Source organism: Medicago sativa, chromosome 3 (genome assembly GCF_051527215.1).
Source record: "Medicago sativa cultivar Bolivia chromosome 3, Bolivia_mono, whole genome shotgun sequence".
NCBI lineage: Eukaryota > Viridiplantae > Streptophyta > Magnoliopsida > Fabales > Fabaceae > Medicago > Medicago sativa.
In genome coordinates, this window is record NC_140751.1 from 99,331,767 (window position 1) to 99,345,521 (window position 13,755).

A 13,755-nucleotide genomic window follows, 5' to 3' on the forward strand; every position below is an offset into this window, starting at 1 on the left:
TGTTTGGTTAAATATTTTTTTATACTTTAAAATAGCATGCTTCATCATTATGTTACTAATGTTGACTATACATTCTAAGCTTGGGGAGGTTTTAGACTATGCTTAGAACTGGAGTAGTGTTTTTCCAAGTTAGTCTGTCTTAAAATAGGTATGTCAAAACCTTTTTGACATAATAGGCTAAACCAATAGTAACATGTATTTTTTTCAAGACTTAAAAATCAATTTTTTTTAATCACACGGTAAGTGAAGATTCGGTGGTAATATAGGTTTCAAGCATAGATGAGATATGAGATATAACTTAGTACAAACTTTTCTTTCTATAAAAAGTACAAGAATGAGTCAATATGACGTTGAAAGAGTTGAAAACATGACTCTCTCTCATAAAAAGAATTTGAGTTTGATTCTTAGAGTTGTTCATTTGGTGGATAACAAAAAAAAATTATGTTACACTACCAACTTAAAAGTTAGTCTCATAACGAAATCTTTGAGCGTCTAGTCTATTTGGTGGATTAAAGATTCTAATTAGGATGATTAGTGAAAAAATTAAAATAATGAAGGAGAAGTAATAATGGGATGACACATGACACATATAATGTGTAATATAAACCAACCCAAGTAATCAAGTGGAAACTTCCACCAATGACGAATTGGCCATCACAGAATAATCATGCCATAAAACTCGTGTTTGAACAAAACTCTTTAGTTTAATGAATTTAATCAGTGTCACTCTCGTGCAGTTGAAGTCTATGGTTAGTTTCTTTTTCTAATGCTATACTAGTATTTTCTTCCCTACGGTTATATCAATATATAAACTAACTAAATTCACAAAACGTGTTAGATAGAACTAAAACAAACAACAAACACACTCACATATAGTCTACTACCCCACATTAGAGAAGTGAAACCAAACCAGCAGCCATGTTTGAATTTACGCAACAACAACTTTAACCATCATTTCCCGGCAAATATCGAAACCGTTTCTTCAAAATGTCTAAACTACCCCTATCCATTTCAAAATTTCCATTTTCTTTCTTCTTCCTTCTAACCTTCATAATACCCTCCAAAGTAATTTCACAATCCACAACCACCGAACAAACACTCCTCCTCAATCTTAAACGTCAACTGAATAATCCACCGTCGCTTGAATCATGGAAACCGTCGCTATCTTCGCCGTGCGATTGGCCGGAGATCAATTGCACCGGTGGCACCGTGACGGAGCTTCTCCTCTTAAACAAAAACATCACCACACAGAAACTCCCTTCCATAATCTGCAACCTCAAAAACCTCACCAAGCTTGATCTCTCCAATAATTCCATTGCCGGCGAGTTTCCGACGTGGCTGCAAAACTGCTCCAATCTCCGGTACCTCGATCTCTCCCAAAACTACTTCGCTGGTCAAATCCCAAATGACATCAGCAAACTCAAATCACTCACTTACTTCAACCTCGCCGGTAACAGCTTCACCGGCGATATCCCGGCGGCGATCGGAAAACTTCAAAATCTTCAAACACTTCACCTCTTTCAAAACAATTTCAACGGAACATTCCCGAAGGAAATTGGAGACTTATCCAATCTCGAAATTCTCGGTTTAGCTTATAACTATAAGCTCAAACCAATGGCGATTCCGATTGAATTTGGAAATTTGAAGAGCTTGATATTCATGTGGATTTCACAGTGTAACTTGATTGGAAACATTCCAGAAAGTTTCGAGAATCTCACCAATCTCGAGCAGTTGGATTTATCAACGAACAATTTAACAGGAAACATACCTAGAAAATTGTTATTGCTGAAGAATTTGAATTCTTTGTTCCTTTTCCGTAATAGGTTATTTGGTGTGATACCTAATTCGGTTCAGGCTTTGAATTTGACGCATATAGATTTGGCAATGAACAATTTAACTGGTGCTATACCAGAAGAATTTGGTAAGTTGCAGAATTTGATGTTTCTGCACTTGTATTCAAATCAGTTATCTGGTGAGATTCCTAGTAGTTTAGGGCTAATTCCAAATTTGAGGAATTTTAGGGTTTTTGATAATAAGCTGAATGGAACCTTGCCTTCAGAATTAGGAAGGTATTCAAAGCTTGTGGCTTTTGAAGTTTCTGAAAATCAACTAGTTGGTGGGTTGCCAGAACATTTATGTAATGGTGGTGCTTTGTTGGGTGTGATTGCTTTTTCAAATAATCTCAGTGGAAACTTGCCAAATTCGTTTGAGAATTGTGGTTCTGTTACCACTATTCAACTTTACAAGAACAGGTTTTCAGGGGAAGTTCCTTTGAGTTTGTGGAATTTGACAAAATTATCAACCTTGATGTTAAGTGATAACTTGTTTTCTGGCAAAATTCCAAGTAAATTATCATGGAACATGTCAAGACTTGAGATTAGAAACAACAACTTTTCAGGTCAGATATCTGTTGGAGTTTCTTCTGCTTTAAATTTGGTAGTTTTTGATGCAAGAAACAACACGTTCTCTGGTGAGTTACCAAGGGAATTAACGGGTTTAACACAGCTCACTACTCTCATGCTTGATGGTAATCAACTCTCTGGAACACTTCCATCGGAGATAATATCGTGGCAATCGTTGAATACTCTAACAATCTCCAGAAACAAAATTTCAGGTCAAATACCCATTGCCATGTCTTCTCTTCCTAACCTTGTTTACTTGGATTTGTCTGAAAATAACATAACTGGTGAAATCCCAGCTCAGCTAGTGAAATTGAAGTTTATTTTTCTCAACTTGTCCTCCAACAAGCTAACAGGGAACATCCCTGATGATTTTGACAACCTTGCATATGAAAATAGTTTCTTGAACAATCCTCAACTATGTGCTCATAATGAAAATCCCAACCTTTCAAGCTGCTTGACAAAAACCACACCACGCACTAGGAGCAATTCATCTTTGAAAACGAAAGTCCTTGTTGTGATTCTTGCTGTTGCAGTCATTGCGTTGTTGGGCGCAGCTTCTTTGGCCTTCTGCACTTTGAAAAAGCACTGCGGCAAAAAGCCTGTCGGGCGTAAGCTTTCAACATGGAGGCTTACCTCATTCCAGAGGCTTGATCTCACAGAAATAAATATATTCTCAAGTTTGACAGAGAATAACCTCATAGGAAGTGGAGGGTTCGGGAAAGTTTATCGGATAGCTTCAACTCGTCCCGGTGAGTACATTGCAGTAAAGAAGATTTGGAATGTCAAAGATGTGGATGACAAACTGGATAAAGAATTTATGGCTGAGGTTGAAATCTTGGGCAATATTAGGCATTCCAATATAGTGAAGCTTTTGTGTTGTTATTCAAGTGAAAGCTCCAAACTTCTTGTTTATGAATACATGGAAAATCTTAGCCTGGATAAGTGGCTGCATAGAAAGAAGAAGAAAACATCAGTTTCTGGGTTGAGTTCACCCACCGAGAATCAACTGGTGTTGAGTTGGCCAACGAGATTGAACATTGCCATTGGTGCTGCACAAGGCCTGTGTTACATGCACCATGAATGTTCAATGCCAATCGTTCACAGAGATGTCAAGTCTAGCAATATACTGCTTGACTCTGAGTTCAAGGCGTGTATAGCAGATTTTGGGCTCGCCAAGTTGTTGGTGAAGAATGGGGAACCATACACCGCATCTGTTCTTGCAGGATCTTTCGGCTATATTCCACCAGGTAAGTGATGCTAAATACAAAAGTTTTTCATATCCATATTGAACTTAACTGATTATAGGCTTCACTTGTATGGCAGAATATGCATATTCAACCAGGATTGATGAGAAAGTTGATGTGTACAGCTTTGGAGTTGTGCTCCTGGAGCTAGTGACAGGAAGAGAGCCTAATTATGGAGGTGAGAATGCATGCAGTCTGGTTGATTGGGCATGGCAGCATTGTAATGAAGGGAAATGTGTCACTGATGCATTTGATGAGGTTATGAGAGAAACACGTTATGCAGATGAGATGACCAAGGTCTTCAAATTAGGCCTCATGTGCACAAGCACATTACCCTCCACTAGACCTTCCACAAAGGAGATTTTGCAAGTTCTTCGTCAGTGTTGTTCTTCAAGTTCTGCACGTAAAAGAATGTCAACTGAGGTTGATATCACTCCTCTTCTTGGCAATACAACTTACATTTCCAGTTACAAGGATAGTAGGACTGGAAGTGAAAAGGAAGAAAGTTGCTTATATAGTGTGTAACATAGTATTCTATGCAAAAAGTATTTCAAAATGATGGTACGATAGAACTACTTAACTTCAAAATATGGTAAGATGGCTACGCATAAAATGGACTCATGGGAAAAGTTGTCCATGTTGAACAACAATTTTTTACCTTTAGATCTAATCATCATTGTAATACTATGCACCTTCTGCACACTATTCCCTCCCATTTTTTTCATCTATTTATTAATTAAAATAACAAATTCAATCTTGACAGCAAAAAAAAAAAATAACAAATTGATCATCAGCGGAAGTAAAAAATCCAACGTTCTTGAGTTGTTTTTATTGTTTGGTTATTTTTTTTCTTAAGGATTATTGTTTAGTTACTTGATGGGTGGATTTTTTATTTTTATTTTACATAATGGATGCAAACGATGGATGTCAGCAATGATTACTTTTTAATTTTACGCTAATGTTGTTGGATATTTCTTCTCAAGTGTTTTTAGGCACTTATCTTCCCAAATTTTTTTTGCTCTCTTTTATCTCGTGTTCATAAGAAAAAAAAAATTGTTTAAAAAGCATTTTAACTTCCCTAAAAAAAAGAATTTTAACTAAAAAAAGAAAAGAATTAGTAAAATTGAAACAAGACGTGGAAAATTCAGAATTCATAGATTAAATTAAACAACTAAGCAAGTTACCATAAGTTTAGCTAATGAGTGTAGTGGAATCATCTCCTTTCACCTCAAAAACAAATAATAAAACAAATTAAAATCACTTCCTGCCATAGTCATGAGTGGAAGAAGATAAATTGTTGCTGGAAAGAGATGAGAGGGAGCAAAAGAAAGGAAATGTTGTATGGTAGAGAGAGTACATCATAAGATCATAAAGTGTACTTAATCCAATGGTTCTCATAAATTTGTCCATCATGAACCAATACATGTAATGGTCCATCCTAAATGGCACCTGGTAAGATATCTACTAGGAAAGTCATGCTTCAAGTTTTGGATATAATTAACATCTAAATTTATAATCCAGGTTCTCCGCATTACAGCTTTATTAAGGCAACACAATTAGCAAGTCAGCGTAATCTTTAGAAACGAAATAAAGCATCGGATTGATAAAGTAGAAATAAGAAAAACATGCAAGAACACCGAAGAAAAATTAAAAGACCAGTCCAGGTGTTATTAGTTTGGATTTTTAGCCTGCATAATTTTGCAGGGTAGCTTACAACAAATTGCACATTTAATGTTCTCTGCTTCAAATGGTAACAAGTAATTTTGTGTGTCTTTGAGGTTTTGGTTGTCATGGTATTGATTTATACTATTGGTAGTTTTGCAACGTAAATATCTTTTATCTATTTTTTGCACGTCTTGTATTTGGTTTAGATTCTATTAATATGTTTTGCTTTTCAAAAAGAAAAGTAAAGACCAACGAAATCGCTGCAGATTGATTTTTTCTACCATCTAAACTTCCAAATTCAATGCCGCCAAAAATATCTGTTTTAACATTTTCTCTTAACCACTTAGCTGAAAAGACTATATATGATTACATTTACATAGCATGATGGATGTATCAATCACAGGTCCACATCCACATCGCAAGCAAACAACAAAGTTCCCACCTCTGGGTACGCAAATATGTTAAGTTTTATGAGATGATTCACAGCTCTGAATATAATGAGCCCATGTTTTATATACAATAGGGCGTGACCGCATTTTAAAGCATCTCCATCATGCTGTTCATCAATGTACACAAATGACCATTCCAAAACTCTCCAAAACCTTAATCTGATTAGCCTCCATTGTTTGTATCAGCTCTTCACTTTTTAAATATAGCCTTTGCCCATTCCCAGTACCTCAGCAAAGCAACAGCCCCAGTATAGCATAAGATTTTGCAGCAACTTCCATGAGATGCACTCCAAAATTATCCTCCTACAAAGCCAAAACCAAAGAAAAACAGTATTTACAATTTAAAAGTTGAATAGCATGCCTTTCACAAGCTTCTGCAAAAATTCTGACCTAGCCTCATCTTCAACTTATACACTCCCGAGTCTGACATCTGTCTATACACAAGATAGAAATTAGAAAGAGCAAAGTTAGGAATCCGACAAAGTAATCAAACAAAATTTAAAAATGAAACAAAAGGAAGGTCTGGTCTCGGAGCCTCTCTATACACAAAACAAGTCAGGTTGTTAAGCACAGTTACTGGAAACATAGCACGTATAGTGGTGCAAGACCTGCGACCACATATTCACTGGTCAGAAACTTGATTATGAAATTCAATTGCCATGGAAATTGATAGCCAAATTATCTTGAAGCAAAAGGGCCAGATATACAATCTAAGATCATAGTAAGACCCAACAAGATAGGAAAAGAAAAGGAACGGACCATATTCTGATTTAATAATATGTCAAGTGTTAACAAGTTATAACAAGGGAGGGGATAATCAAATCAGTTATTTCTTCTGAAAACGTGAAATATAGTATTCTTGTGAACTGTTAATAAAACAAATTTGTGAGAATAGTTTTGTTATAATATTAGATCAACTTTACCACGGAGAAAACAGAGAGATTAGAAAATTCAAAACCTTCAACTTCTTCAGCCACCATATTTTGAAATACTCTCTCTATTCAGAACTGATCAGGATCAGCCACAAAACATCACCCTCTGCAAAGTTCCCTTACTCTCACTATCTCTCAGACTTCCCAGTTTATTTTTCACTTCCATCCATAACTGTTCCTAATCTAAAAGTCCTCAAATAAAGAAACTCACCTCGCAATTGAGGTTCTGGGTGCTGGCAATTGGTGCATAATCCGTACATTCTGCCCTTGTGAAATTACAAGCTTTGTCTAGTTGTTGATCAATTCTAACAGCACCCTCTTCCCAATTTGGCAAGCTTTTTGTAGATATAGTTTCTGCCCTTTCCAAGCAAACAAAAGTCATGTCCCGAGCTTTGTCCTCATTGACTCCATTCTGAAATGGACACCAACTTCTAATTAAGGAATTTCACATGAACCAAACAACTTCCAAAGGGAAGGTTCTCCCGCTGATTCAGCAGGCTTCTTACCTCATTCTGAACTTCTAAAGTCCTTGATTTCAGCCTATCATGAGTGGAGTCAACAAAACTTGTTTCATTTATCTGCATGTCACCTACGTCAGTAATTGTACCACTTCCTGAGAGTCCATCAGATGACTTGATTTCACAATTGCTGTCGGTATCATTCGTTGTTGAGCCATCTAGCCTAACCCCTTCAATACACTCGATACTCATTTGAGGAGTACCACCCAATTTACTAGTACAACTTTCAGGTGAAACACACTCTAGCCTCTGTGGGCTAACAGATGTCCGCTTCTCTGGTTTATCTGGCTTAACATCCATCATTTCAGGGTTCTTCTTCCTCTTGATGGACCTTTCAGAAGAGCTGGATCCAGAGTTGCACTTTGTCGTATCATCACCCATTTTCTCAGCCGCATGGTTTATATGCCTAGGCATTCGAGTGCGTTTGTAACCATCTGGAAAAACAAATGCAGGGAGCTGCTTTCGACGAACATGAGAAACATAAATTTCCATTCCCGGCTTCCAGTATACATACATAATAATTTCTCGTCTGAACTCATCAACTGTTCCACGTATATCAAACTGCTGTCCCTCTTGACCTCTTACTCCCTCTTTTCTTTGCAAGCCCATGAAAAATGCAGAATGCGCACAAGGCTTGGACGTGTCTGCATACTCATGTGGATAAGGATGACACTGCAGCATCCCACTTGTATCTCGCTCTATCTGCTCATAGATAATTGAAAAGCATGTATTAATATACGGCCAAAAACAAAAGAATTTGTTAAAATGTTCAGATCAGACATCTTCAACAAATAAACCGCAGACATGAGACATGAACTAAATTCAGATGAGGAAAAGCCTCATACAAAACTGTACCTTCAAGGTTAGCTGTCTTAGCCGGGATTCTACCCAACCTCTCCACAAAAGTAAATCATCAGCATCTAATGCAATGATGTCTACTTGTAAATAGTTTTTGTAAGCCTCAAAAAAGACATATGGCTGAAAAAGTGCACTCCACTGTGATTTGTTAAGCTCAATTTCCTAACAGTAGAAGTATTAATCAAATAAGACTATCATAAAATTAAAAAAAAAAAAAAAGCTTAAGAATAATAAACTGCTTACGTTACAAATCTTGTTGCCATAGCAGAACTGTTCCATCATAACACGAAGAGTGCTTGTCGAGACATTGTAGCTGGAATTCATGCAAGGGTATGCAGGAGTAATTATTGGCATAATGTGATACCTGTCCCTATGGTTTCTGCGAGGATCCCATATAGGTAAATGCAGTTCGTTCTCTTCTATAGGGCATAGCATTACAGGGTTTGGCCACCGCCACTGTGAATAGACCCTAAAGAATCTAGAAACCAACATACTAGGGATTGCATTAGGGTAAAGCTGGCAAATTCGAGCAACTAAAATAGCCCAATTTACTCCTCCAAGGAATCCAGTAACCTAAACACATCGAAATGAGGTAACAAAGATGGAAACATAAATGCTCATGCCATTGGTTACTAAAGAAATTAGTAAGGTTGTAGGTATAGTTCTTACATTTGAATAAACACCACGTCTTTTAGCCCAAAACTTTAAACATCTCAATGTAGTTCGAAAGTGCTATCATTATGAAGGGTTAATGGAATACTAAATTAATAAACTTTGAATTGAATCTAATATATCAATGAAACCAATGAAAACATATATTAACCTCGACATTTGGAACAAGTTTAAGAATTTGATCCGCCACTCGGCAACCATTAAGACTTCGAACAGTTTGTTCATCAACATCATACAGAACGGAACCGTCTGAGATATCCAGGTCCTGTGGATAAGTGTATTTCAAAACGATATTAAAGTGAAGTCAAGTTTTAAGGGAAACTAGATTTTAAGGGATTAAAATGAATAAATGAGGAAAAAACCAAAGAAACATGTTTTTCTCCTAGGAAAAATAAGGCATAAATGGATGGCATAGCGGTAACAGATATGGTCATGATTAACAACTTTTTCCAATATAATGCATCAAACTTAACAAACTGCATAAATAAATTAAGATCAACCTCAAAACATGCATTTACCAAACTTATGTGTATTATGCGAACGTTGGCACACTAATCTAATATAGGATTACCTCAAGCAATAAAACAACTAAACCTTCCTACATTCTCTATAATTCCTAGAAGACATGCTATATAGCATGTATAGTGGGTGTCGAGGGGATAGAGATTCAAAAGTCAATTCAAGCATGCCAAAAACAGGAAAGAAATATAAATAACATAAAGATTCAGTACACAGAATGAAGACATGGTCACATTCAATTCCATACACCCCAAGAAAACTCAACTTTACAAAGGAAGAAGCACTCGTGCTACAGAAGCCCTAAATTCTTCACCCAAGAGACAAATGTTTTAATAAAATATAGCAGAACATATAAAGGTAAAAGGCCCTGCTGAATAAGAACCAAACTTACTTCTGGCACAACCAACATAGATATGCTTGCATACAGCAAATCTATAGATATTCCTTGGAATTTGAATTTCATTACTGGGACATGTGCATCAGGTACTGGTTGAAGTTCAGTAACTTCTTCCATTTCAGCAAGGATGTTGTGCAAAATGATGAAGAAGTCTTGCTACAAAAGAGATACACTAGCTAAAATATAACTGATGCCGAGGATTTTACTAAATGGAGGAAAAGAAACCAGCTGCAGTATATCACCTCTCGATTTACATAGGAAGGACCGATGCACAAAGTGTCTATGTCCACTCCAGGTCCATGAACCTGCAAATATGCTTAAATTATTGCAATAATATCCGAACACTTATAGAACAACCACTTACAAAACAAACAAAATGGTATTTTCATAAAACAGGAGTATTACAACATTTTATGCAATTCATAGAACAGGAATATTATGACTCGTTTACTGTCTGCTTCTATTTGTTCAGAACTGAACAACATTTTTTCCTGCAAGCCTACAAGAATGCACTAACCAAAATGGAGGAGGGGAGGGAAGTTGTTTACTTTCATGCAGTACGGAAGTTCGAGACATTTTATGATAAAATTGGAAGTAATATTCATTGGAAGTTGCCGCCTACCAGTCATTTGTTGACAGTGACTGAAACATGATTATTGTTACAAACAAACAACTGACATAATCATGCTTCAAAACTCTACAGACCCTGGGAATTAAATAATGTTGAGAGGTCTGTAGAGTTTATAAAGGTTGTTGGAAATAAACTCACCAGGATAAACCAAAAATATATCAGGTGTCCCGTGAGAGGTGGTATTATTATTAACCATATATAAACGTTTAAGTATATTCTCAAATCTTAGCCGTTCACAACAACAATTCTACAAATATTTCGAACATCCTCCTGCTTTAAGTTCCTACCATTATATTCAACCCATTTCACTGTCAATTTCTACAATAAATCAAAGGCAGACATATGTCGAAGTCCTCCAGACTCCAAATAATCAGGAGAAATTAACAACTGTTACATGCACAGAAGTTTTTCACAATATGCAAGCACTGGAAGGATCAAGGAAAAAGGTAACAGACTCACCCCTAGTCGGTAAGAGCCAAAAGTGAAAATGACGGCATTTGCATCCTCAATCATCTGATCTGTGTAGCCTCGTTGGCGGGTCAGCTGCTTCACCCAGCTTTTCACGATCTGCATTGCAGGTTAACCTTATCACTACAAAATTTTAATTTAGAAGAGTGCATTGAAACACCTCAGTCCACTACACGAACAAGGAAGAAAAAAAAAGGTGCCATCCCCATCGCATTATAGTACCGTTGGCGTTGGGGTTGAAGAAGAAAATGAACCCTGAACAAGCATTAATCTATCGAAGTTCCTGACATTGTTCTTCGATACACCCACCCCCACCCCGTTCGACAATGTGTCACATTTCATTTCAGACAAATTAAAAAAATATTTTTTGAAGGGTTAAAAAAAGATTATTATGCGAAGTAGAATATAATAATTCAAGAGTGGTGCAGATAGTATTAATTATTAAATAGATGCTGGAGCTGTAAAAGTAATTAGTGTTAATTTTGAAACCCAAAAATTTGTGAGACTGATTGTGGGACAGGGGGAGCAACTTACAACATAAAACAAAACGCATAGAACTTGAGAAAAATGATTACATTACCAAAACAAGAAAACGACAATAATAATAATGATGATGATGATACATGAATTAGTGAGTTGATTAATTAATTAATTAACTAACTAATTGTTGAAAAGCAGCATAAGATCTAAGAAATAAGTGACCTGATCAAGGCGGCGAAGAACCTCTTCTCTACTTGCAGCTTCTTCATTGCACTCATAAAGCCCCGAATCAACCAAAAACTGAAAGAAACAACAACAAAAAACGAATTTTTATTACTTTTTATACATAGAAACAATGTGAAAGCATGGAAAAAAAACAATGAATGAACCAACCTTCTCCAATTCAGTGTTACGATTGAGATCAGCTTCGGTGGGGCCAGCAATTGAGATAGGTTTTGTGAATCTATCTTTGTTGGCTTGTTCTTGTTGTGGCGGCGGGGGAAGCGGAGGTGTAGAGCCACCGTTAGGGCTGTCGGAAACCACCATTATCGTTGGAAGCTGATTGTTCAAGTTTGGAGATGGGATTATTCCAAACGCGTTTTTGGGGAATTGGGGTTTGGAGGAGAAAGTCAAGGGAGCGTTTGGGAACAATAAATTCAATAATGTGAATCTCAAACTGGTTTTGTTTTGTATCCCACTCCAACCAATCACACCTGTCTCTTCCTTTTCCTTTTTTTTTTTTTTTTTATCTCTCTCACTTGCATTATTTTGGTCTCTGTTTTTTACTTTTAATTGAAAACAAACAAAAATAAATAATAATTTTGTCTTGTTTTAAACTAAAACTAGAACTAGAACTAGAACTTTCTTTCAAATCACTTCCCGTGAATACTTTTCTAAAATTTTCAAATTATTTTTTTAAGGTAAGAGATTAGTTTAAAAATGTATATCAATGGAGAATTAGAAAAATGTACGTTAGATAAACAGATATTGAGAGATAAATAAATGTAGTAAGTCAAAAAAATAAAACAGAAAGTTGTGTTATAAATGTAATAGATTAGTTATTAGTTATTTTTTTTTAAAGAATTAGTTATGTTTATTAGTTGGTGTATTGATTGATTACTATGTGATAGACGGTATCATATTTGTCCTCGTGAGTTTAACTCGGTTAATAGGGACAGTGCATAAGTATATGCAAGGTTCGGGGTTCGAACCCTAGACACCACCAAAAAAAAAGACGGTGTCATATCTGAAAACAATAACAATACCATCTAACTTCATTCTATAATAGAAAACAACGCCTGGGGTCCGTGAGCATTAGTCTTTGAGCAAGAACAAGGCATTGTTATATATAGGGGTCGAGATTCAAACTCCCTATACCCACCTATTTATCTTAAAAAGTTAATTCTAACCCTTCTACTTGACAAACAAAAAAAATTGGTATTGTTGATGGAAGTTTGATTAAGTCTAAGTAGGCTGAATTTACGTGATTGAATTTATGTGACTCCATTTACTTAAAGCGATAAACGTTGACGGAACTAGAGATGGAAATAGGGTAGGTCGAGTTAGACTTTGCAAGGCCTGAGTCCGGGCTGTCAAATTTTTTGAAGGCCTAAGCCTGGCCTGCGGTCTGTCATAGGCTTACTTTTTCAGCCTGACCTTGTGAAAGCCTGATACGACTTGTTAGTCTGTTTAAAAGTCTTTTCATATGAACGTTTTTAAATAAGCAATGTGATCAAAGTTTAAATAGACTAACAAACTAATATATCAATTAGATTAAACTCTCTTTTGATAATCAACATAAGTCTTTAGAGAATTTCACTATATACTGTATCATATTTCAGTAGTTTATAATAATACATTTAAATATGAAAAAAAATTAATGTATACTAACAAGCTTGAATTACTGAAAAAGTTAACAAATTTTTATTTTAATTCAAAGTAAAAAATATAATATAATAATAAATTAATATTATTCACATTTACTTAAATAGGTCGGCCTAATAGACCTAAAAAGTTTTTTAAATAGCATATGGCCTGACCTTTTAGGCTAAATAGGCTTCTAAAAAAGTCTAGGCCTTATCTATTTAAGAAAAAAGTCTGGCATGATCTGTCATATGCTAGGTCGTAGGCCGGCCTGGTCTATTCCCATCTCTAGACGGAACCCTTCGATTGTGAATTCTCTAACTTTTTCAATAGAGCGTTAAATATGATATTTTTTTATGTTTTAGTTTTTTTTTTCTTCATGTTTTTGGGTTTTTTTTAAGGAAAGTTTTTTGGTCTTTGAAAATACGCTAATAAATGCATTAAATAAAGGATAAATGTGGAAAGGTCAAAGATAATAAAAATAAAAAGTTTATCACAATACGATCTAAGATTATCTGCAACACAGTACACCATTTTGGATGTTTAAGTGGACCATGCATGTACACATCATCTATTTATTTTTTTATTTTTTAATGATATTATATAATCTCTCCAACTCAGTACCTCAAAAAAAGTTAATAAACAGATCATATTAAT

General features: G+C 35.7%; 2 protein-coding genes across 2 annotated transcripts; one reads left to right on the forward strand and one right to left on the reverse strand.

Moving 5' to 3' along the window:
- Window positions 1–836: 836 nt before the first annotated feature.
- On the forward strand, window positions 837–4,429 carry LOC146942777 (kinase family with leucine-rich repeat domain-containing protein). Its single transcript, XM_085756855.1, has 2 exons — window positions 837–3,649; window positions 3,726–4,429. Exons 1-2 carry the CDS (start codon window positions 988–990, stop codon window positions 4,169–4,171), a joined length of 3,108 nt encoding a protein of 1,035 aa, XP_085612981.1. The 5' UTR covers window positions 837–987; the 3' UTR covers window positions 4,172–4,429.
- Window positions 4,430–5,756: 1,327 nt separating this feature from the next.
- On the reverse strand, window positions 5,757–11,896 carry NPAP (nuclear poly(a) polymerase). Its single transcript, XM_085756856.1, is given in 14 exon segments — window positions 5,757–6,104; window positions 6,107–6,131; window positions 6,134–6,190; window positions 6,904–7,104; window positions 7,199–7,912; window positions 8,066–8,230; window positions 8,312–8,641; window positions 8,738–8,800; window positions 8,892–9,005; window positions 9,651–9,812; window positions 9,899–9,961; window positions 10,747–10,854; window positions 11,458–11,535; window positions 11,629–11,896. Coding segments are annotated over 14 exon segments (2,274 nt in total). The 5' UTR covers window positions 11,782–11,896; the 3' UTR covers window positions 5,757–6,063.
- Window positions 11,897–13,755: the final 1,859 nt, after the last annotated feature.

Coding starts and splice junctions, on each gene's coding strand:
- LOC146942777 (XM_085756855.1), top strand. CDS start 988: ATGTCTAAACTACCCCTATCCATTTCAAAATTTCCATTTTCTTTCTTC. Junction 3,650..3,725: donor TTTCGGCTATATTCCACCAG/GTAAGTGATGCT, acceptor CTTGTATGGCAG/AATATGCATATTCAACCAGG.